This window comes from Diadema setosum, chromosome 7 (genome assembly GCF_964275005.1).
Source record: "Diadema setosum chromosome 7, eeDiaSeto1, whole genome shotgun sequence".
Classification (NCBI taxonomy): Eukaryota; Metazoa; Echinodermata; class Echinoidea; order Diadematoida; family Diadematidae; genus Diadema; species Diadema setosum.
This window is the reverse complement of record NC_092691.1, coordinates 18,133,886-18,156,202: the sequence shown is the minus strand read 5'-3', so window position 1 is coordinate 18,156,202 and position 22,317 is coordinate 18,133,886. Positions and strand designations below refer to the sequence as shown.

Genomic DNA, 22,317 nt, shown 5'->3' with positions numbered 1-22,317 from the left:
GATCCCCTAATGTCAATACTATCTTCGGCAAGGGCTGTTTCTGACGTCAACGGAAGCGAGTTCATTGTACTGCCCTACCCCACCCCCCTCCCTCCTTCGTGAATTTCAACTCGGCACTCTTAACATTTAACACCCCCTTTGTTGAAGCAAAGTATTTCCTGTGAGCTTGTAGTTAAATCATTTGCGATGATTTTTTAGCATGCTCCATTCCCTCGTCTCTCGCTTCCCAATTTTTGAGAACAGTTGTAATGGGAGACTTGTTGAGTCATTCCATCTCCCACGTTTTGGTCACAGAAAGATGGTGGTACAAGCTGACAGGGCAATAAACAAGGAACTGCTGATTATATTTCTTTTCAACTTATTCTATACCCAAGCACATTGCAGTAATTGATTTATGACTGAATGACAGCCATTAATCAATGGCATATCTGAGCATACCAAACTTTTTATCCTATTTCTCTTTTCTTCCAAGAAGGATATCCTTGTTCATTAGAAAGTGGGCCAAGTCAAATTTTGTTTCCAATGGATTATGGCATAAGCCATTGCATCTGAGTGTAAATCTCCTACACCCCTTTGTAACCTCTTTGACAATGTGTCATTTGTAAATGTATCCATGTGATATCTGATTATGGCATTTTTCACAACGTCTTGGCCATAAGTATCCGACCTTTTTTCTTGTTCATGCATCCTGCATTCTCATTCTTTGTTTGCTTGTTTTGGTTTTGTTTCTTTTACCAACAGAGTTTCAGTTCTGGTTTTTCTTTCCCCTGTCAAGTTGTCATACTACACACCTGAATATTTTGAGTCGCAGAAATGCCAAAAGCCACCATTTTCATCTATTTTTTTGTTTCTTGTGGCTGATAGTTAGCCACAGGCAGGCCTGTTCTAATAGAATTGGCCATACCTGTTTCCCATCAACCCCCCCCCCCCCTTCACCAGCAAGAATGGAATGGATCGTGAAACTCATGAAACCCCTCTTTGATGCAAATTTTAGAATGAGCCAATTATCTGGAAAACTCATAATTCATGAGGGGAGAGAGTGGCGTTGCCCATGTAGTGCAGGCTGGGATGCATTGCTGTGACAAGCCTCAGAGTAGTATGGTGGCTATAAAAAAAAAAAAGAGAGAGAGAAAAAGAATGATATACAGGAGTAGAACCTTTTCATGCTCTGTCAGCAGTTATGTGGTGATGCCTTCGTTCTGACTCGCTTGCCAACAAATTTGATTGTTCCATTGCATTATAGAGAATGAAATGCCTACATGGGAAGTTGTTGATTTGAGACAGCCCATGTTTCGGTAAATGGTAGAAGACGTATTTTTCTGACTCTCACCACATTTTTCTTCTGATAGTAGGCATAAAATGATGTAGCGTTGATGATTTAAAGGTAGGGGATACCTTTTACAGACCTCCCAAAATGCAGCAAAACATTAAATATGAACCTCAGGGGATTTGTTTAGACCACTGCTGAGAAATTTGGAAGTCAACAGTTATCTACAATTTGAATAATGCACAAAACTCAACTACTCAGTAGTTCTGTGTGTCAGCCACACTTAAGCCTTTTTGTTGCAGTCTTCTGTATTTCTTATCTATAAACACAAATCTAAAAGTATAAGAGCTGATGTAATAACATATAGAGTGTGTGGCAAGAATGTATATAGAAATGTTTGTAAGTTTTGATGAATTTTCTTCACAAAATATACATGATGGACACACATGCAGTGCATGGGTCTGCAAAGGTAGCCTAGTAATGTGCTGGAATTTATGGTGATCCCCGAAAAAAACTCAATTCAAAATCTAACGGTCAATAAAAATGTACTAAATGTTACCTTCCACTTTCAATACTTTATGGGAGTTTCTAAAATGATACTCTCTTCAACATACCACTGTATGTATACAACTCTTCATTTGAGGCATGCAAATGGGATTCCCTACCTTTAAAGAAGCTTTGCTTGTGATAGTAGAGTTTAGGATTTAATGAAGTTTTACAATTTTGCATTCTTTTGTAGTTTGAAGAGTTTCTTTTGTATGTGGATATGGCTTGATCTTTCTTCAGACCTTGTAGATTATTCTAACAAATTATTCTAGCAAGTGCATGGTTGGTCAAATTTTGTAAAATAAGTATTGTTTAAGAGAGAAATAAACTTGTCATGGTTTTGTGAGCAGCAGTTAGATCAGCATACACCCTAAACTGCCTGGCATGTTTCAGTGAATAATTTAGATTGAGTGCAGAGATTGAAGGATATTGTAGAGGTCAACCTAAATGGGCTGTCAGTGAGGGTCTGTGGTCAGTCCAGGGATGAGATTGACCTCAGCTGACCTGTTTAAACAGTCCAGACACAGTGACCATCAGACCACATCCTGTCCAGATTTAGGTCAACGGATCAATGCTAGTTTTTGTACTAAGCCTTTTTGTACGCTACCAATGTGTGGAAACAGACACACCCATTGGACCCATAGGGAGAATGTGAATGTACGTAATTCCAGTGACTAAAACCAATTTCTCCACAAGTTGCTACACAGGTAGTCCTCTTGTTTCCGTAGCAGATAGGTCTATGGTTGCAGTGGCTTGTTGTAGCAAGCATCCTCACCCCTTTTGAAGTTGGGGTCTGGTCATCTACACTAGGGACACCCACAGAAATAGGAAAACATGACCCTCGCAAGACACTGGAGAACTTGGTACTGAGTTACTAATATTATTATGGCCTACTTAAGTGATTGCTAGATCCAGCTGTACCAGACTAGACTTTAAAGATATAGGCCTAAGCAAGGGGTTATATCTCCTTGGTGAATTCCTTGATTGGTCATCAGATGAGAAGAAAATGGAGTGTACTGTAATCTTAGAAGTTCCTCATCACGCATATCGTCGGCTGAGAATGAAAAGGGCGTTAAGGTGCCTCGAACACTATGGCTTTTATACATAGTGGCAACTTAACACCCTTATTATTCTCAGCCGATGATATTATATCAGGACAAAATAAGGAATTCTTGATTGAATCCCTGACATTTGTTCTGAATGTTTAGCCTTGATAGCTTTGAAAGATAAATTTGTTTTGATCTATGAAAATCAGCATGTTCATGTACTGATAAAAGACTGTATCTGGTTTTTTGATGAATTGAACATTGTTCTTCATGTTATAGGCCTACAAAAACTGCATGTAGATTGCACAATAATTCAACATTTACAAACTTACTTGAGTTGTGTGTTGTTGTTTTTTTATGCTTTGCTGAGAAACTCAAAATGGCTGTTGATAATAGAACTCCTGCTGTGTAAGTGAGGGGAATATTCCTTGCTATTCATAGCTCAATATTCAGTGCAAACCGTGCTCTTCTAAAAAGAGAGCCAGCCAAAGGTCACGACCCTTCAACCTCTGTCGTCATGCATCAGCATGATTGCGCACCCAATGGAATGCACTCTATCCAACTTTCTCTGTGTACGAGAGCCACTAAAGTAGAGCAGGAATGAGAATGACTATTCCAGTTTATACAGCAAGATGGTTGAGCGTGGATCGCTTACCATCAATAATAATGCATACAGTGACATTATTGAAAGATAGGTTTACAAAAGACCCTGTGCCGCACACAAGTGCTGGTGATACCCTGTGATTCAGTGGGCCAAACTTGAGCCTGCTGTATATACCTCTGTGGAAGTAGAACATACCTGTACTGGGTACCACTACCAGGCACAGGGAAAGGAGGTGGGTGTGAGGTACATTCTAGAACCAGGATTACCCCCCTCTGTGCCGGCGTGTCAGCGGAGGTCACTGATGGAGGGCTTTGACTGCAGGAGATTGGGAGGGAAGGGAGACAATCACCGACAACTGTTCTACCCCGTGACTCTCAGCGGTGTGCCAGAGAGCACTACAAAGATAAAATAGCAAGTATGAACGACCTCGACCAAGTTCGGTCTTCAAAGCAATCCAGGGCAAAAGTTGCTCTCCAAGAAAGTGTGAGCGTGATATCATGACAGCGGTATGCAGTAAACCACCATGAAGACACCAGTCATGTGTGAATCTGCATTCAAGTGAATGATGTGACTTGCTATCGAAGATGTTTTGATTGGACTGTTACAGCAGAAAAAAAAAAAAGCTAAGAACGATTGTGGTTTGAAATCGCTTTTTAAGAACAACACAAACCTGTGCAGATGTGCTGTGGTAATGAATATTGAAGGAGATGAACACAGTGACTTTGTACTGATTGATAAAGACTTGAGACTGTAAGCTCTCCCCCTCATTTTCACCCTCTTTGCTTGTTACTAGGTGCACTGTTCTTTCTTCTTGACTCCTTGTCACAGTGGTTGAATAGTCGGGGGAGGAGAAGAGAAGGCATTGCACCATTGATCCCTGAAGTTTGTCAATGAACTTTGCTATTTGTAAATTGGCAAAGGAAATATTTCTTTGTGTGAAATATTCTGAAAATGTGTGGGTGTATACGTATATATACACAAAGTGCTCTTTATACCACCTGATAGAGGAGACAATTCCTGTGGTTTTACCATTTCAGTACATGGAGCAAACAAAAAATTATGAGCAATAATAGAAGCCATTAGCATACACCCACCTGTGCTGTGCATAGTTTATGGGTGTTTGTGGGAGCTGAAATACTGGCTGAGGATAGGCATTGTTGTACGTATCATGTCACTGATTGTAGCACTCTCCAATGTCTTGCCATGTACCTGTGGATATTTATCCATCTTGGATTCTGCAAACAAAGAAGATTCATTTTCTTTGTCATCTTCTCTCATGGTTTCTGGCACTCAGAAATTTGATAGTGCATGGGAGAAGTGATTGATATAGGGAAAGATGGCTGCAATGGTTTGCCATTGCTTTAACCACGCAGGGAAGTGTATTTTCATCTGTCTTGACAATGATAAAGAACCTCTTTCCTGTGCCCCGGGGTAGGACATGTAGGTTAAAATTGTGAGCATGATGTGGTATCTTTTCTCTCTCTCTCTCTCACTTTCTTACTCTCTTTCTCTATACCTATCAATATCTGTTTCTCTATCTATCTATCTGTCTATCTATCTATCTATCTATCTATCTATCTATCTATCTATCTATCTATTTTTGTATCTGTCTATTTATATATTTATCTATCTTTCCATCTATCTTTCTATCTATTTATCTATCTATATCTATCTACATCGATATATCTATTTATCTACCTATGTCTGTTATTTTATTTATCTATCTACCTATCCATCTATCTATCTATCTATCTATCTATCTATCTATCTATCTATCTATCTATCTATTTATCTCTCAATCTACATCTATCTTTCTACAATTGTATCTGTCTTTATATCTATTCATCTTGACCTGTCCATCTGCCTGTTTGTTTGTCCATCTCTGTGTGTTATTGTTCATCATTTATAAGCTTCACACTCTTCCTCATTCCCTCTTATCTCTGATGGGATGCCATCGTTGTCATGGTGATAGGGGCGTTGTCCCACATCCTGATTTTGCCCCCCCCCCCCCAAAAAAAAAAAAGAAGAAGAAAGAAAGAAAAAAGAACCTTTGCAGTTAATCTGTTATTTATATTTTCATTGACACACATTATATACTGTACGGTGTTGTAGCTTGCTATACAAGAGCTGATATATTGCATGAGATCGTGCTGTTGTGTGCTGCATGCAGGACAGGTTATTGTCTTGCAGCCACCAGCTATGGCTATGCAAACTTTGCTTGTTTGCATGCGCTTATGTTTAAAGACTTTGTTTGATTTCCTCATTATTGGCATGGAAACAATAGTGACTGCTAGCTTCTGACATAAAAAAATCTGTACCTTATCACTTGATTGCAATGTTGCAATTTCTTTAAGATTGATTAATTAATGGATGTTACAGAGTTGCTCATTGGCACATATTTCATAGTCCCATACATGACTATTTTTGTTGGTTAAGCATGTGATCTATAGGGTTGAAAAAAAAAAAGCATGATTTGGTTGTGATGATATTATATACAATCATTGGCAACACCTTTAATACACTGTTAAATTTTCTGTTAAGAATAGTATGTCTCCCTTGCCAGCAATATGGCAGTTCTAAATGGACAAGAAAATAGCTCTGAAGAACATTCTAGGAGATTCAACGCAAAGAAGTAAACAGCACAAAGTTATTAAAGGACCTGTAATTTTTGCACAGTCTCCTATAAATTCAGTGCCATTTTAATACCTGTATTTTCTTTACAAAATACGAGTGTATCTTGTCATTTCCTGCGCACAGAGAAAGCTCTCTGCTCCTGTCGTCATTGTTTGTGTCATTTTAATGCGAGTATCTGCTGGCATTTCTGTTTGTATTTTTTTATGCGCCGAGTGGGATTGGCAAGGCGTGGTGTTTCCTGGCGCTGTCATTCAAATCATACAGAGGGGCAGAAACCTGAGAAATCTGAGTGTTTCAGGAAGAGGCTGATCTTCCGATAGTGAAGGGCAAGTTAAACCCCTTTCCTTCCTCCATGCCCTCCCTTGAGGGAGATATTACAAAGCCAACTTGACTTTAGAACATGTACCGCGCCATTATATAGTCACATGCAGCGATGGTAAATTAGTTGCAAGTATTGCAAAATTTTAGAGAGTTAACCATCCAGGTTTCTATAGTGGCATTTTACTTGATGTCATCTCTGGCAAATTTGCTGCCGTATTTGACACAGGCAGTTGTGACCAAACGATGCCAGGGTTCAGCTTTGAAAATCTGTGCATGCTGCAGGAACAGAAGGTCGTATTCTTTTGCGAAGTTGCAATTGAAAAGGAAATCGGATTGTAAGCTCTATTAAGAAAAGGTGTGGAATCTGAATTACGTGAAGAGGGTATCTCATATAGGCTTTCATTCTTCTCTGCCAATTCTCTCTAAACTCTCACCCCCAGCTCTCCATGCTGTAATGCTTCTTAGGTGAGGGGCCTGACATATCCAAATGACTGTTTCAAGTCAATCTTATTCTCATACGGTTTGGTATTCACCTGACTTGAAGCAGTAGAGAGATTGTCACAGAAATTCTATATATTGGATAGAGCCTACTAGATCTGTACAGGATTGTGATAGTACAGAAGCCATCTCTGCAACTATTTATTAAGTGCCCATCATTTCTCATTTCATTGAGAAATACACTAGCATTCTATCTGGCTTTTCTCTTATGCTTCATACAGTTTTTGTAAAAGAAAAAAAAAACATTATTTCCTTGAAAGAAGGCCAAATCAGATGCTGACATCACAAAGTATTCAGGTTGTTATGAGTTCTGTGGCCACATTGTGTTTTACATAATGAGGCAGATGGCAATGACACAGCTACCATTGAAACTGTCATTCTAATTTCCTGTCTTTGATTACAAAGGTGTGGTACTCTGCACTCTGTGAGATATGTGCACAAACCTTGTTTTTGACTATTTTTATCTGAAGCATCCTCATTTTTTTCACATTCAATGTTTTTAAGCTTTTCTGAAGTTTATATACATGATGTTGTAATAGTAATTGTAATTATCAATAATAACAGTAATATTTAAGATTTGGTTGAATTGGTGTTTGGTTTAATATATTAAGATTGAGCTTACTACCTTGCTATCTATACTTTGTACAAAAGGGTTGATGAATTATATAAATGCATGATGTAGCTTTATATGTAAGCATTAAGAAAAGATGCAATGTTGAATTAGCCATGCACACCATTATTTCCTAGCAACCTTAGATATTTTGTCAAATGTATTTGTATTTTGGTATAACCCATGAAATAGTGGTCATTATTCATTTTTAGAAAGTACTGTATTTAAAACCACAAGATATATAATTTGCGCTGGAAATGCACATCAATCATTCAAGTGATGAATTGGAATTGTAGTGAGGATTTTATTTGCTCTGTGCTGTGGAACCAAGGTTTTTTTTTTTTGTAGTCATTATTTCCCTGTTGCAATAATACTGAAGTTGTTAATATCCTGGAACATCAAAATTGCCATTTTGTGGTTCAGTGACTCTGATTATTCAAGTTTTCATATCATTTTATTTATGTAGTTTTCTATTTATTCTCTCTCTCTTTCGCTCTCTTGCTAATCCCCTCTCTCTTTCTCTTCCAACTTGCGGAGTCATTTGGCAAAGAAGGCACATAAATTTCAAATGCACCTCATACAATTATTTCTTTGAATATAAACATCTGCATTGAAAAATCAAACATAAAATTTACTGGTGCACTCGTACCAACAAATCCCCCCCCCCCCAATCAAATGTTTGGATTGTTGAGAGAAAAAGCAAAATCCAGAAAAGACTGTTAGAGAAAACACAATGATACAAGGGAGTATGTAATGTGGTGCGTATTTTGTAGTCTTGTATCATGGGTATTGCACCCATGCTGTAACATTCTGTGATGATAGAAAAATCACTTCCTCGCTGGCATAGGCAACTCTGCTTGTACAGTAGTTGCGTGTTCTCATTTTGCAAATAATAGAGTATAGGTGCAGACTTGTATGTACGTACACTACAGTACAGATCCCCCCTGCTTCCTTGTACAGCTGGTGGTTGCAGCTATCCCGAAGTGCCTTCAGGCGTCACGATCTTGCGGTGGTATCTTGGATTCAGGACCAAGGACGAAATGTGCCTTAAAGGGACAAAAAAAAAAAATGCTTTCATTTTATTTCATGGCATTCTTTGGTGATTAAGTAAACAATCATTACTCCGTGGCCATTAAACAAATAGTTACATGATGACGAATTCTTGAGGGTAGAGACACACTGGTAGTATTTTTGCTTTCCATGCCTGAAGTCATGCAAGGAAACATTTTGCTGCACAAGTTTGATGTGGTCCTTCAATGTGCTGCTCATCTCTTTATTTGCCCACGCACAGGATACCACTGTCGATGCCAAGAATGTGTTGCATTGAATAATTTCTGGGAAGGAGTTGTAACGTCTGTAGGGGATAAGCGTGGCTAGTTTGAATAGGCCCTGTACTATATTAGCTCTGTTAGGTTGGTAGGTAGGTAGGTAAGTACAAGTAGTATACAATCGGTGGCTTATGCTTCTTTGAGTTTCTTCAAACAGAGAGTCACTACCCACCTGAGACCATGCACAAAGTGGCTATAGAGAGGCATACTTGTCATGGTAACCTTGCACATATGCACTTCACATTTATGTTCGTTAATTGCAGCATACCACTTCCATAGTGCTCTAAACATCAGTTATGCTCACATAGAAGCTAATCATCGATGGTAGCTGATCATCAATGATAAGATCTTGCACCCTAAACTATGATGCGCATCCACATGACACCTAATTTTAAAGGCTGAACTTTTGAGCGAGAGTCCCACTCAATGATAAAACCACAGAACCGGAAAAACTACATACACATGGCGCTAGCAATGAACCTGATCATGGTGTAGTGATACACAAGCATGTCATGTACAACATTGTAACTTTCTAGTTCAGCAATTTTTTGTGTCCACACATTGCTAGATTACGAGTGGGCATTCCCCCCCCCCCCCCACTGCTCTTAGATAGAGCGTAAACTCTGAGAAATCTTGTGATTCTTATAATTGAGTACTGGTAATGTTTTAAGAAGAAAGCTAACTTTCCAGTGTGTCTGCATGGTGGTACTAAACTATGAGCTTATCAAAGTTTAAAACTTTTAGCTAAACTTTCAGTTTAGAAACGTTTTGTGAACTATCTATCGATGACTGTTTTGCCTATAGATACAGGAGTTATGGCGCTTCAGGAGCACTCTTGAACCTATCCTTGAGAGCAGCGTAACTGTAGAGCTCAGAACCACTTTGACTTTTCATGCAGAGTTTAGAGCACTTCAGAAACACTTCTTGAATGAGCATTTTACAGTAGATCTCATCTGTCTTTTTTATCTGAATAACTATTTCTTAAAATGTGATAATTTAGCAAACAAATTATCAAAAGAGAAAACCAGATACCACAAAGATAGCAATGCTGCAAACAAAATGGCCTCATCCCATCATTGGATGGATAGCATGACATATTATTGTTGATATGACCAGCCCACGTTTCTTCTCTGGGATGGTATGCTTCAGTAGGATATTGGACCCTCTTCCGCTAACCCCACAAAATAAACTTCCTGCCGCTCCCATCGCCTACAGCGGGGATTCCTTGGGGGTATATCCCTGATATGAAGGCTTTTACACGACAGCCAAGTTCGGGACTGTGATGCTTAAAAACTTGGTGTGAATGTTGTCCATGTGCAACCACACAGGAATCAAAAGGGCAAAATCAATCACAGATATGTACTTGTCTCTCTTATTTGGTTATGATGAGTTTATAATTTTACTTCTGAAATGTAAATTTTGGAGGCAGATTTTTTTTTTTTTGTTTTGTTATTTTTCATGCACTTCCTCAGGCAAAATCGTACACAAAGCTTCATGATTCACAGAGTGCACATAGCGATGTTTTCCTTCTTCTCTGTGACTTTCAATTCACCAAGTTCGGGTGAGCGAGGTCACCATCTGCCAACAACGTCCCAGGCTGAGTAAAGGTTAGGAGTGTGCAAAGCTGTCAGTAGCGGCCAAGAGACGGGGCATTCACGCAGCCCAGAGCGTGCAGGTCGTGGAGGAAGAAAGTAGGTGGCGAGCGAACGGTGTGTGGGAAGGAAGGCAGAAACTGGCTTTCACTCTGCAGCTAGATGCGGGCTACATGCAGACAAAATCCAGTGCTCAAAAATTGCTGCATGTTGGTTTGCTTTTTGATGCCAACAGTATGCAAAGAGATATGATGTGCAGATCAGGATGTGGGGAATATTAAAAGCAATGTGTCCTGGACATGGCTAAATGGCCGTAAATACAGAGAAATTGTGCCACACCTCTCTACCAGGATTTGGTTTGCTAAAAGACTTGCTCCAAGTGTGGCAAGGTCAGTTATTCTAATATGTTATTGATTGCTGTGGTCACTGCAATCACGATTTAGCTGCAGTGCAAAGCCATCATGAGTGTGTAATCCAGACTAAATCAGCTTCTACTTCTCTTCTTTCCTTACAAGATAGGTAGAATGAATGGCTTCTGATAATGTAATGCTGCAAAGGCACTAAGAACTTTGCAGCTTGCATTGCCAAATTGACATACAATATATTAAGAAATCGAGATGAATTGGATTTCACATCTGCATGTATCTATACCTGGTAAAATATTGATACTTCTCCATGTCTCCTGTATTATATCCCTTAGATGCAGATTAATTGCAAACTTATTTCCATGTAGCTGGTGTTTGCTTCCTTGCTACTGTAGTCCTTCATAAGATTACAGTAAAGCTGGACAGGGGCATTTCTAAAAATCATTTTCATTAGCCAAACCTCACGAGAGAGTGGCTGGCGGCTTCAAAGTGAAATGAGTTTGGTATGACTTTGATTGCTGTATTTCTTCATGTTAGTTTATGGTGAAAATAAAATTCACATTAAGAAGAAAAAGGTCATTTTTTGTTCATCATAATTATAGAGATAAAGGCTTCGTTACAAAGTGCAAAGGAATTACATTTTCATTTCTACTACATAGATAGTTTGAAGCAGAATTTAGTTAGCGATTTATACCCAGTGCTAAATACTTTCATTGGATAAAACTTGACTGAAAACTGGTAAGGCATAAATACAGCACATGCACACACACACACACACAAGAAAATTCCAGTAGACTGTGTAAATGATGATAATGATTTGAATCTATATATCAATGATAATCTTGAAGAATCTCTATGCACTTTCCAAAACTTCCTTAACATCAGAAAAAATAAAATTTTACAGATATTGCAAAGTGCTTTGAGTCTGTCTCAGCTCTTGATTTATCTGGCAACTTTTTTTTACACAAAATCAATGCTGCAGAAGTTAGAAGAGTGATTTTGAGATTGCAAACTTTCACTGAATAAATTATTGGGTTAAGGAGATGGTGACATGACATTTACTCCTGCAACAATTGCTCCTGTCTTATTGTCTTATTTTCTCCAAGGACTTAGGGTTTAGGGTTGTGATAAAGTTTTTAAGTTTAGTTTTATGTGAGGGTTAGGATTTTGGTTAGGGTTATGTTTGGCTTAGTGTGCAGATATTTCATGGGAGCAATTTTCACAAGGGGCAAATGTCATGGAACCAAGAAGTTTCACAGACTTTATTAAATGGGCCTATGACTGGTCTGACTTCTCTCGGTTTGCAAGTATACCTCCTGGCTCCCCCTCAAGCTGACGTTGTGAACAACATTCCCAACATTCATTGGCCGTCAGATAATCCGGGAAACACGTCTGGAATCCAGGGTCCGGAGTTTGGCCCGCTGCTGCTTGTCCGCGTCGGACGGCACGGCACAATGTCCTGTTTCCCATTGCTCACGAGGCTTTGTGGTAGGCTTGGACTTCATGGCTAACAGAGCGAGTCTTTTGTTGGCATCTGTATTTTATGATGCATTCAACTGATTTGGCACTGTCACGTGTTAAAAAGAGTTATGCCAGCTTGATTCACCTTCATGTCTCTGTAACACAATCATTTTTAATAGTTCTGGCATCACCAGCCCCTTTTGAAGTTAACAGTTACTGCTTTCCCAAAAGCAGCAGCAACATCTATTCAGCCAAATTCCTTTAAAGACCACACTGATAGAAGCATTTCTCATTTAGTTGTTATTTTGATGTATTAATTTAAGTTGCTGAAGCATTTGCTTAGCAATATTGCAATGTACAACTTTTTTGGTCAGTGTAGCTCACAAATTTACCTTTCCATATCTACTGAAGATAGTAGGAAAATGATTAACTGCTTTTGTCATCACCACAGACAAAAAAAGGAATAATGAAGAATAATGTGGAGGGGGGATTAAGAAGTTGCAATGGTAATGGGAGAAATTTGTTGAGATTAGAAAATTGTTTGTTCATTAATGAAGTGATGATTTTGAGATTTCAAAATTTAGCATTTCAAGAGGATTTTGATGGATGATCACACATAACATTCAGCAATTTACGGATGAAATTTGTAATGATACTCGACTTTACAAACAGAATCATGCCTCCAAATCTTTGTCTAACAAGTAATACAACAAATATTTTCTGAAAATTGCTTCATGATTTAGTGATATGATTATTTACAGAGCTTTTTACGCTTTCTTTATCATGTGTGTGAGTTTGTGTGTGTGTGTGTGTGTGTGTGTGTGTATGTGTGTTTTGGCCAGATGATTAGAGAAATTACGCAAAGATGCAGTCTTATTTCATCTGTATGATGAAATCAGCTGTAAATTTAAGGGGTATAGTATGGTCTGTATAATTGGGTAGCATCACACCGCTACAATAAGACCCGAGTCTCGTCATGAAGTCTATTGTTTTAATAAAAGCCTAAAGGCATTTTTAAGTTTGTTTGTTTGTTTGTTTTTCAGTTTATAAAAGAATGGTGCCATCACATAGTTGCCTTTTTTTTTATATTGCATTCTGAATTTCACAGGAAAGTTCCTTGACTCCCATGATTTGTTTATTTGTATTTGTGCACCAAAGAGAACATTTTTCGCAAGTCCCTATCCTTACCCTGATGTCATCCTCAATCACAGCTAAAATACTAAAATGTATGAACTCTTTTGCATCATTGAAATATGTAAATTTAGACATGAAATGAGAAATACATAAGGACGTACATGCTTCTGAAAATCAAGTAATTGAAATGATGAGGTCTGAGGTATTTTCCACTTCAGTTTTGCATGATTCTGGCTGTGCCGTTGTAAATATCGACAGTTTGAACTCTCAGAGGCAGTGGAGGGGGTGGAGCTGTGGTTGACCTCATATTCACTTCCATCGTAGTATATGCATATGGGTACGTACTCTGCAGCAGAGAGTGCATGTTTAGTCAACATGCCACACAGAGTTGTGTGACAGCTACCAAAGTATTGTAGGGAATTTTGCTTTGAGGTAGCAGTCGGCGAGGTGATTCATTTTTGCTGCCTGAGTACCCGTAACTATAAAACGTGTTTGGAAACACATCCCAGAAATACATTCACAAAGGGGTGGGGGATTTTTTTGGTTTTCTTTTGGTGTGTGTGTGTTATATGTCCTGTTTACCTTTGGGAGCAGTGATTTAAAATATGTTCAAGATATCACGTTTGATGCATATATATATATATATAGGCCAGCTGTATCACAAAACATCATACCGTGTAAAAGTTTTGCAATAAAGCCTAAAATATAAGGAGATATCATTATTTTTCTCATTAAACCATAACTGAAGATAGTTTAGTCAGGAAACATTTTTATTATAACTATTGTTCACATTTTGTATATTTAACAATACTTAACGTCGATTGTACTGGTTCAAATTTTTACACTGGTTGTTTCTATCCCTAACTCACATTTTAAACCTATTTTGAAGCACTGATGCTGGATTTTTGTTTCATCTGCAAATTGTAAATTTTGCCTTTAAGTGTGAAACCTCCTCTTATCTACAGAGATAGGACTTTTCTGCAGGGTTACATGGGATGCTGACTTGCTTCCCTGCCCCTGCTGTCTTTTCAGGGCCAGCAAATCTCTGTAGAGCAAATCTAGGTCCCTCATCTATGGCTTGGAATGCAGGTCACTGCCTGAACCACAGGCGTACTAGGCTACTTCAGTCAGACCCATTTCTGTCTTCTTTTTTAATTGCATTTGCATTGCTTTGCTTGCACATTGATGTCACCAGGAAAGCTGTTTAATTTGGTGTGATGGGTCAGGAACTAGGTGTTTTTTGAGCAAAAAGGCAGTTTGACTCTGTGCCAGAATATTCCATGTCAAGACATCCCCTCCCCGATTTTTGTATGTGTGTGTGTGTGTGTAGTTCTGGAGGTTGAATGATGTTTGCCTATCAGCCCCAGGGTTTATTGTGCTTGGACGGATAGCATTATAGAAGGAAGTAAAGGGAAAATTACCTCGCAGAGAAATATTTGGTCAAATAGAGGATATGTCAAGAAAGTTTGACTGTTTAAAGTGGCAATATTCACCTAACAAGGCATCCCCGTGAGCATAAATGTACTAAGACAGCTGCATTACAGTGATCATGTCGCTACGTGTAGGACAATGCCTGGGATATTACTTGTTTGAAAATTGATGCTCATTTAATGTATTCTGGTTAGACATAATTTCAAGCTGACGCCTCTCATGGTACATGAAACATCATTATTCTTGTATATGTCATCTATTGCTAAGACAGCAGAATCTATGATGTATAGTTACTTCACACCGGTGTGTGTTTGTGTGTGTGTGTGTGTGTGTGTGTGTGTGATTCCTAATCTTCATGTATGCATATTTTTTTTACATTTTATATGAATGACTTCATTCTAGATTTGAATTATATATATATATATATATATATATATATATATATATATATATATATATATATATATACATATATATATAATGTTTTTATTTACTATGCTCTTGTAAGTGAGTATGAGTTATATGGTTCAATATATTCAAGGAATATATGTTTGGCAGTTTGGCAGTTTGGTAGTATGCAGTGATTGTGGCCATATTATTGGTATTAGTGTATGGAAGAGTGTTTCTCACTCTCTTCTTCTTCTTCTTCTTTTTTCTTTTTCTTTTTCTTCTTCTATCATTTTGGACATTTCAGAGATTACTTTATGTATTTTAGCACTTTGCCATTCAACGAAGATAAATCAATTATAGGAACGCAATAGATTTTAGTCTCACACATTTAAGATGGCTGTGCCAACAAGTGCCCCCCTTTTAAGAGTTGCAGTGTGTGTAATCCTGGCATTGGCCTTTTCACTGACATTATGGGTTCATTGACATTATGTGAGATGATATTTCTGATCAATCTCTTCAGGGTATCCATTACATGATGACAGTACTGCACTCGAGGGAACCTTTATGCCTTTTTTTATTGTGACATCATAAAGGATGCAATTGTTTTGTTCTTTCTGAAATGAAGCTACTCCTTTCTTTTAAGACTCTGTATGGAATATCACAAAATTGATGCATTACTTTCTAATAAGTCAGAGTGCAGTTTCATAAGTTTCATAACTGAATGACTACCACTAATGGAGTAATAGCAGATGCACTTGCTTATACCTTTACATTTTTATCCATTAAAGTATTCCGTCATGAATATTTGAAAAATACTGTAAAACCAAAGACATTCGCAATGTGACTATTTTATGAATTGGAATCAACAGCCTTCTTTGTGGCATGAAACTCTTGCAAATCGCCACTTGCATTCAACGCACTGTGTGAACAACGCTTTTGCATACATCATACAAATGTACTTTCGCAAATTTTTGCTCCTCGAGAAATTGGTGCAAGTTTCATGCACATAAAAATTCCTGGTTTTACGGAATCATATTAGTTTTTAAAGGATGCTCTTTTGATACAAATTTGAAACTCACCTTTTTTTTTTCCTATGGACCTTATTCATATTTTTCACCCCCCCCCCCCCAAAAAAAAAAGAATGAATAAATAGAAGAGACTTTGGAAATCTTCTGTTGCAAGTGGGTGCTAAGATTAGAGGCTTTGCTTTTGAGGGGAGCAAACCACTGCCAACCAACCCAGAGACAGCAGCAAAGACCGCCCTCACGAGGAGAGAATAGATCACAAGCTTGACTGCCTTTTTTTAATTTGATGCCTGACTGGGCATGCTGGCAGGGGAAGGAAATCGAATGCTGAGCATAGATAGGAGAAGGATGACACACGCTCAACCACCTGAATTCTTCTCCCGATCTCACTAATTGGTCCTCGGCCAATCATATCGGTTCATTATTAACGACACAGAGTAATCTGGTCAGGATGGGGACTGTATAGAGAAGAAGTACATCTTCTGGAAGGTGGAGTGTCATTAAGGCAGAAGGATCCAGGATCTAGTTGTTTTTTTTTTGATACTGCATTTATTTTTCTGAAACAGCATACTTCTAATCTGCTCTTGAGTTGATATCATTCCAAACACATTTTTACACACTTAGGTAAAGCATTGAAAAGAGACACATAGTCCCAAATTTACGAAGGTGGCACAAATGAAACCATGGTTTAAACCATGGACAAAAACCATGGAGCGCCAAGTGTCGCATGGAATATTTCGTTATGAAATTGGTCATTTCGTCGACAAAATGACCGTTTCGTTAACGAAATTATCATTTCGTGGACGAAATGATCATTTAGTTTCAAAATGTTGTCATTTCGTTACAAAATAATCATTTCATTGATGAAATGACTGATTTCGTAACGAAATATTCCATGTGACACTTGGCGCTCCATGGTTTTTGTCCGTGGTTTAAAGCATGGTTTCATTTGTACCACCTTCGTGAATTCGGGCCTTTGGGTTGACAACAGGGCATGTGGGATTTGTGTAGGGTTGCATATCAGTGAAACAAGAGATTTTCTGATAGACTTTCAGTCTTCCCAACTCAACAAAAAGTGATTTTTCATTTTCAAAAATGTTCCTGCTCTCTTAAAACAAACAGTGTTGAAGTACTTACAGGTAAAACCAGAAATATTGGCGACATGAAATTTTCACGGATTGGACTGGACTACCTTTTTCACGGCATGATTTTTTTAATTTTAATCACCACTGGCATTCAGTGCATTGTAGTGTAGACAAGAACTTTCATGAGCATTGTAATTTTGATAATCTTGTCTTGAGAAATTTGCGAAAACTTCATAAACACGAAATTTCTAGTTTTAAAATGTTGCGATTGCAATACAGTGTCATTTTAAGTAAAGAGCTCACTACCTCATTTGTTATGATTTGCTCAGTGGCATTACATAAATTACTTTATAACGATGACATTCAAGGGCATTACTACCCAATGTTACATTAGCCACAAGGATGACTTGGGTCACTTTTACTGGCACCTATGTAGTTTGCTTAATTTGAATGCTGAATTACAAACACAATTGCAATTATGATTCAAATCATTGTACGTTCACACGATAGAGGAAGGTTTCATGCATTCTGCGGTTTCCAATTCCAGAGCGAGGAGGGGAGATTTGGCTTCTTTCCAAGTTTCCATCAATCACTTTCAAGCTGTCTTTTTGCCAGGAGTGATTGGAAGTTCACCATAATCTCCGCCCCCCAAGACACAATTGGAGTTAAAGTTATGTCCACACGGTCATTTCATTGCTTAATTCTGGAAAAACGTGATTGAAAAGCACCTCCGGACGGTCATTTAAAACACGATTGGAATTAAGTTTCAAATCACCCTCCACAATTCCCGTTTGCATTCACACAACAAGAATGCTTAATTTCAAATCACGATTCTAGTGCTGCTTCACTACAATCCATTTCAAATTAAGCAATCTTAGGTGTGAAAGCTAGGAAGGACCCTGTGCATCATGAAACAAAAACATAAACAAAAACATAACTTTTCTCCCCCCCCCCCCAATTTACAATCTTTGCTCAGATGTATATAAAGAACGAAAAATGCATTGAGTAGAAGATTGCGCAGTCTGTTTTTCGCTTTCTATTTGGTTTCAGTGCCTTTTTTTTTTCTTTCACTTAGCACGGTAAGGGTCATCCTTGCCAGCAGAGATTGGATCATTGCCAGAATGTATGCTGCATATTAGTCCTGCTTTCTGTTTTGGTTTTGTATGCTGGTAACCAGGCATCAATGGCCTATCGGTCTCGTATTTCAGGAGGAACAAAACAAGACAATTGTGCTCATGCAGTCTGTGGTTGAGAAAATTCAATGACCATTAGCGAGAATGAATGCTGTGTGTGGATAGTAGCTGTATAACAACAGTCATCTCTAGCTCTTCATGTACAGATGGAGCTATTGTCAGTGTTAATACTAGTTCAGGGAATGAATATCGCCCCCCTCCCCCCCCCCCCAAAAAAAAGTAATAATAATAAAGGAATGGTTTCCTTCTGTAGGCAGCTGCCCCGATGATTGATGGATGTTGGTAAAATTGCGGCAGTATTGTCTTACCAACTCATGCTCCCTAGGCTGAAATGTACGTTGAATCCTTATTGCTTGAGCACGATGTCTGCATTGAGAATTATGTCGTCATAGGACACACAACCAGCGTGAAGTATGAAATATCCTTGTGGTGCTGCCCATATCTACAGCAGGCAACTAAACTTTTCTGGCTCAAGGCAGTGTCTCCTGAAATTAGGTCTCATCCCCAGTGATTCTTGGAAGAGGCCCAAAAGATTGTGGAACGTTTCGCAATGTTGTTCACATTTGTCTGTGTCACAAGTTCGTTACACTGTTATTGCCAATCTGTCCATTCATACTCTCATTAAGGGTGCCGTTTACTATGTGTGATTTATGCGATGAGAAATTAGTGTGCCCTGCACTGTCTTTGTTTGTTTTTGTAAGGAATTCTTAAGCACACACACACACACACACACACACGCACGCACACCCGCACACACAAACGTACTCTGACTCTTAATGATCACAAGGTTGATATGCAAACAGTGAAACCACAAGTACTAGAATATATGAAACCCTGGAACATAAATTCATCCAGATAAACAAACCAGGTTTCCTTGGACACTTGCACAGTTAGGATTGACAAACAGTTCACTCTTAGGTTGACAGGCATCATGAGCCAAAGAGAAGAATGTCAGTTATAGATGTTATTTGTCACCTCAGAGTTATATGAGCAGGTTTAAAAGATATTTAATCGGCCTGCTAATGGCAAATTCTACATTGCCATATTCTCCAAATGGCGGAATCAGATGCTGTACTGATGCATGCAGAACTGGGCACTTTATTATGGTCTTACATTTAATAAATTAGATATAAAAGATTAGTGTTGTTTAATGTTATACAATATAAGAGTATATCAGTTAAACAGGCTGCAGAAATAGGGAGATGTGAATTAATGTGAGAGCAAGTATAGGAAACTCTATTTGTGGTTTTTAAGTCCTTTCTGCCTGGAAATAATTTCATGTTCGATCGTGGGATACTGATAGCTACATAATGGTCTCCTTGTTACTGCTTTTTTCTATAAGGCGTATGCTTATGTTTGTATGTTTGTAAGGTATGATATTAAAGCCACTGTTCACCATTGGGAGCAGTGATTTTAAGAATGATCAAGTTATCACATTTGATGCATATGTGTAGGTCAGTTGTATTACAAAACATCTTACCATATCAAAATTTTGCAATAAAGCCTAAAACAAGGATATATCACAATTTTTCTCCATAAACCTCAACTGTAGATGGTTTATTCTGGAAACAATTTTAATAAAACTATTGTACACATCTTGTATTTTTAACATTATCTAACATTGTTTACAATTATCAACATGTTTACATTGATTGTTTTTATCCCTTGGAACTCACATTTTAGAACTATTTTAAAGCACTATTTTGGATTTTTGTTTCATCTGCAAATGGTAAATAGTGCCCTTAAGGTATAGCTGTACCATGATATCAAGGTAGCTATATGTAGCCATCCACCATTTATTATCCAAAATGTGTGTAGTTCAGACAGTGAAGAGTATGCATGCTTCAAAATGTGATCAGATGTACATTCATGATTGTTTTATCCTCACAATCTAACGATTAACTAGTTTCTCAGTTCACTGCAGTCAAAGTTCCCCATGTCAAAATCTAGTAGAATACAGGGCCTTCTGCATACAGAGGTTGTTGCTAGGTCGGGCAAGCCTCCAACAAGCTTAAGGGTTGTCGTGGGCAACCTTTGTAATTGAAGTATATCTTGGGTGTGAATTTATTACGAAAGTGGTATATGGGTGGTTCCTGAAACCATCACTGCAGGTGCATTTAACCCATTGAGGACGAGTCTGGACTATACTCAGGTAGGTGTCTATGGGAAATGCATGTTTTAGCAAAATCAGCCCATCCTCAATGGGTTAAAGAGTATCAATACCCTGGAAAGTCAATAATTGTCTTTGTAACATGGAAGAGCACCTGAGAGGTTTCACAAATATGCCTGCCATTGTCAATTTCGTCCATAATTTACATGAATGAATTTCATACTTGCAGCTTACAGAGGTCAATGAACTCTGTAAATGCCTTTCCTGTGTGTGTGTGTGTGTGTGTGTGTGTATGTTTTCCCCTTCTATGTCTTTGCTTATTGCAGCTGCTACAAATTGTCAGTAGACGTGCTATCATGAAGGGGTAGTAAGGATTGCATAATGTGAAGCAACAACAGGTTAAAATCCTTTAACCTGTTGAAGACAAGTCCCGAGTATACTCAGGCAGGTATCTATGGGAAATGTGTGTTGTAGCAATATCAGGCCATCCTCAACGGGTTAAGTTCCAGTGCTGATGAAGTTTAAGAATCAACACTAAGACAGGATGTTTTTTTTTTCTCTCTCCTTCGTGGAATTGGACATGTGCATGTGCTAGTCTCTTGGTAGTACCGATGAGCCACTGGCTTCTGGTTTCAAGGCAGGATACTTGTAAACAAGTATAGTGTTTCATTCCATTCGGATTGGTACTTGTAACACTTTTTTAGCCGTGTTCACCATGACATTAATTTTTCTGCGTATCGTACAAGGACAGTGGTGTTCTTTTAACGTCACTTAAAAAATTTGATAGGATATCAACAAGCAGCAGTGCTAAACTTAGATTAAGAAGGTGTTTTTTCCATTTCTTGCTGTTCCAAAGTGATTTTACATCATACAATATGATCATATTCAACAACTGAAATGAAAGAGAGGGAAGGTTCTTGAAACCTTTGCTAATTATGACATAAGCTTATGTATCTGTTCATTAAAAGCTGGAAATGCAGTTCACAAGGAATTATCAAGCAATATTACATAATCATAATGACTACTAAGAGCTAAAGAGTGTAATAGTCAAGTATCCATGCTACTTGTGATGTAGATTTTGTCAGATTCTGTCAGATTTTTTTTTTTTTTTTTTTTTGTGGCAAAGTGTGGACAGTATTGATGCACAATGAGGCATGAAAACAAATGGTACTGTATGTGTCATGTGTATTTCACTAAATAGCAACTCTTGTAAGTGCTTGTGACTGAAGTCAGATTGATCTGTTGATATATTTTCATCATGTTGCCGTCAACAGTTCATTATATAAGTTAATTTTGAGCAAGCATTGCAAAAAGTGATGATTCTAAATTTAAGACTTGTCAATGGCCAGCTACTTGAAATAGAAAACATTTTGTATAGTGAAAACAAAACAAGAAATGTATGTTAAGTCAGGGACAGTATAGTTTTTTCCAGTGGTTGACCAAGTATTGTCTTCTTTCTCTTCTCTGCAGGAAATTCCACATATCCCCATCCTCCACAGAGTCACTGGTCTTCAATGGGATACCATATGATAGACTACCCATTGTTTACATCAAGGCGACGTACAACAACACCCACATCTCTGTAGCCGATTATAAAGGTGAGTCCACTCGTCATCATGGTGAAAAATTCTCCTGCTTACCAATAGAGATCAAGAGCATGGGGTGTATGTAATTTAC

The 22,317-nt window shown here is 38.1% G+C and overlaps 1 protein-coding gene across 2 annotated transcripts in view; it reads left to right on the top strand.

The window, feature by feature from the left end:
- Window positions 1-22,317, top strand: part of LOC140230406 (small ribosomal subunit protein uS11m-like) — a 114,850-nt gene that overhangs the window by 73,077 nt on the left and 19,456 nt on the right. For both annotated transcript variants that reach the window (XM_072310553.1, XM_072310554.1), the window contains exon 3: window positions 22,111-22,238. In XM_072310553.1, coding sequence (XP_072166654.1) covers window positions 22,111-22,238 — 128 coding nt within the window. The remainder of the gene's footprint in view (window positions 1-22,110; window positions 22,239-22,317) is intronic.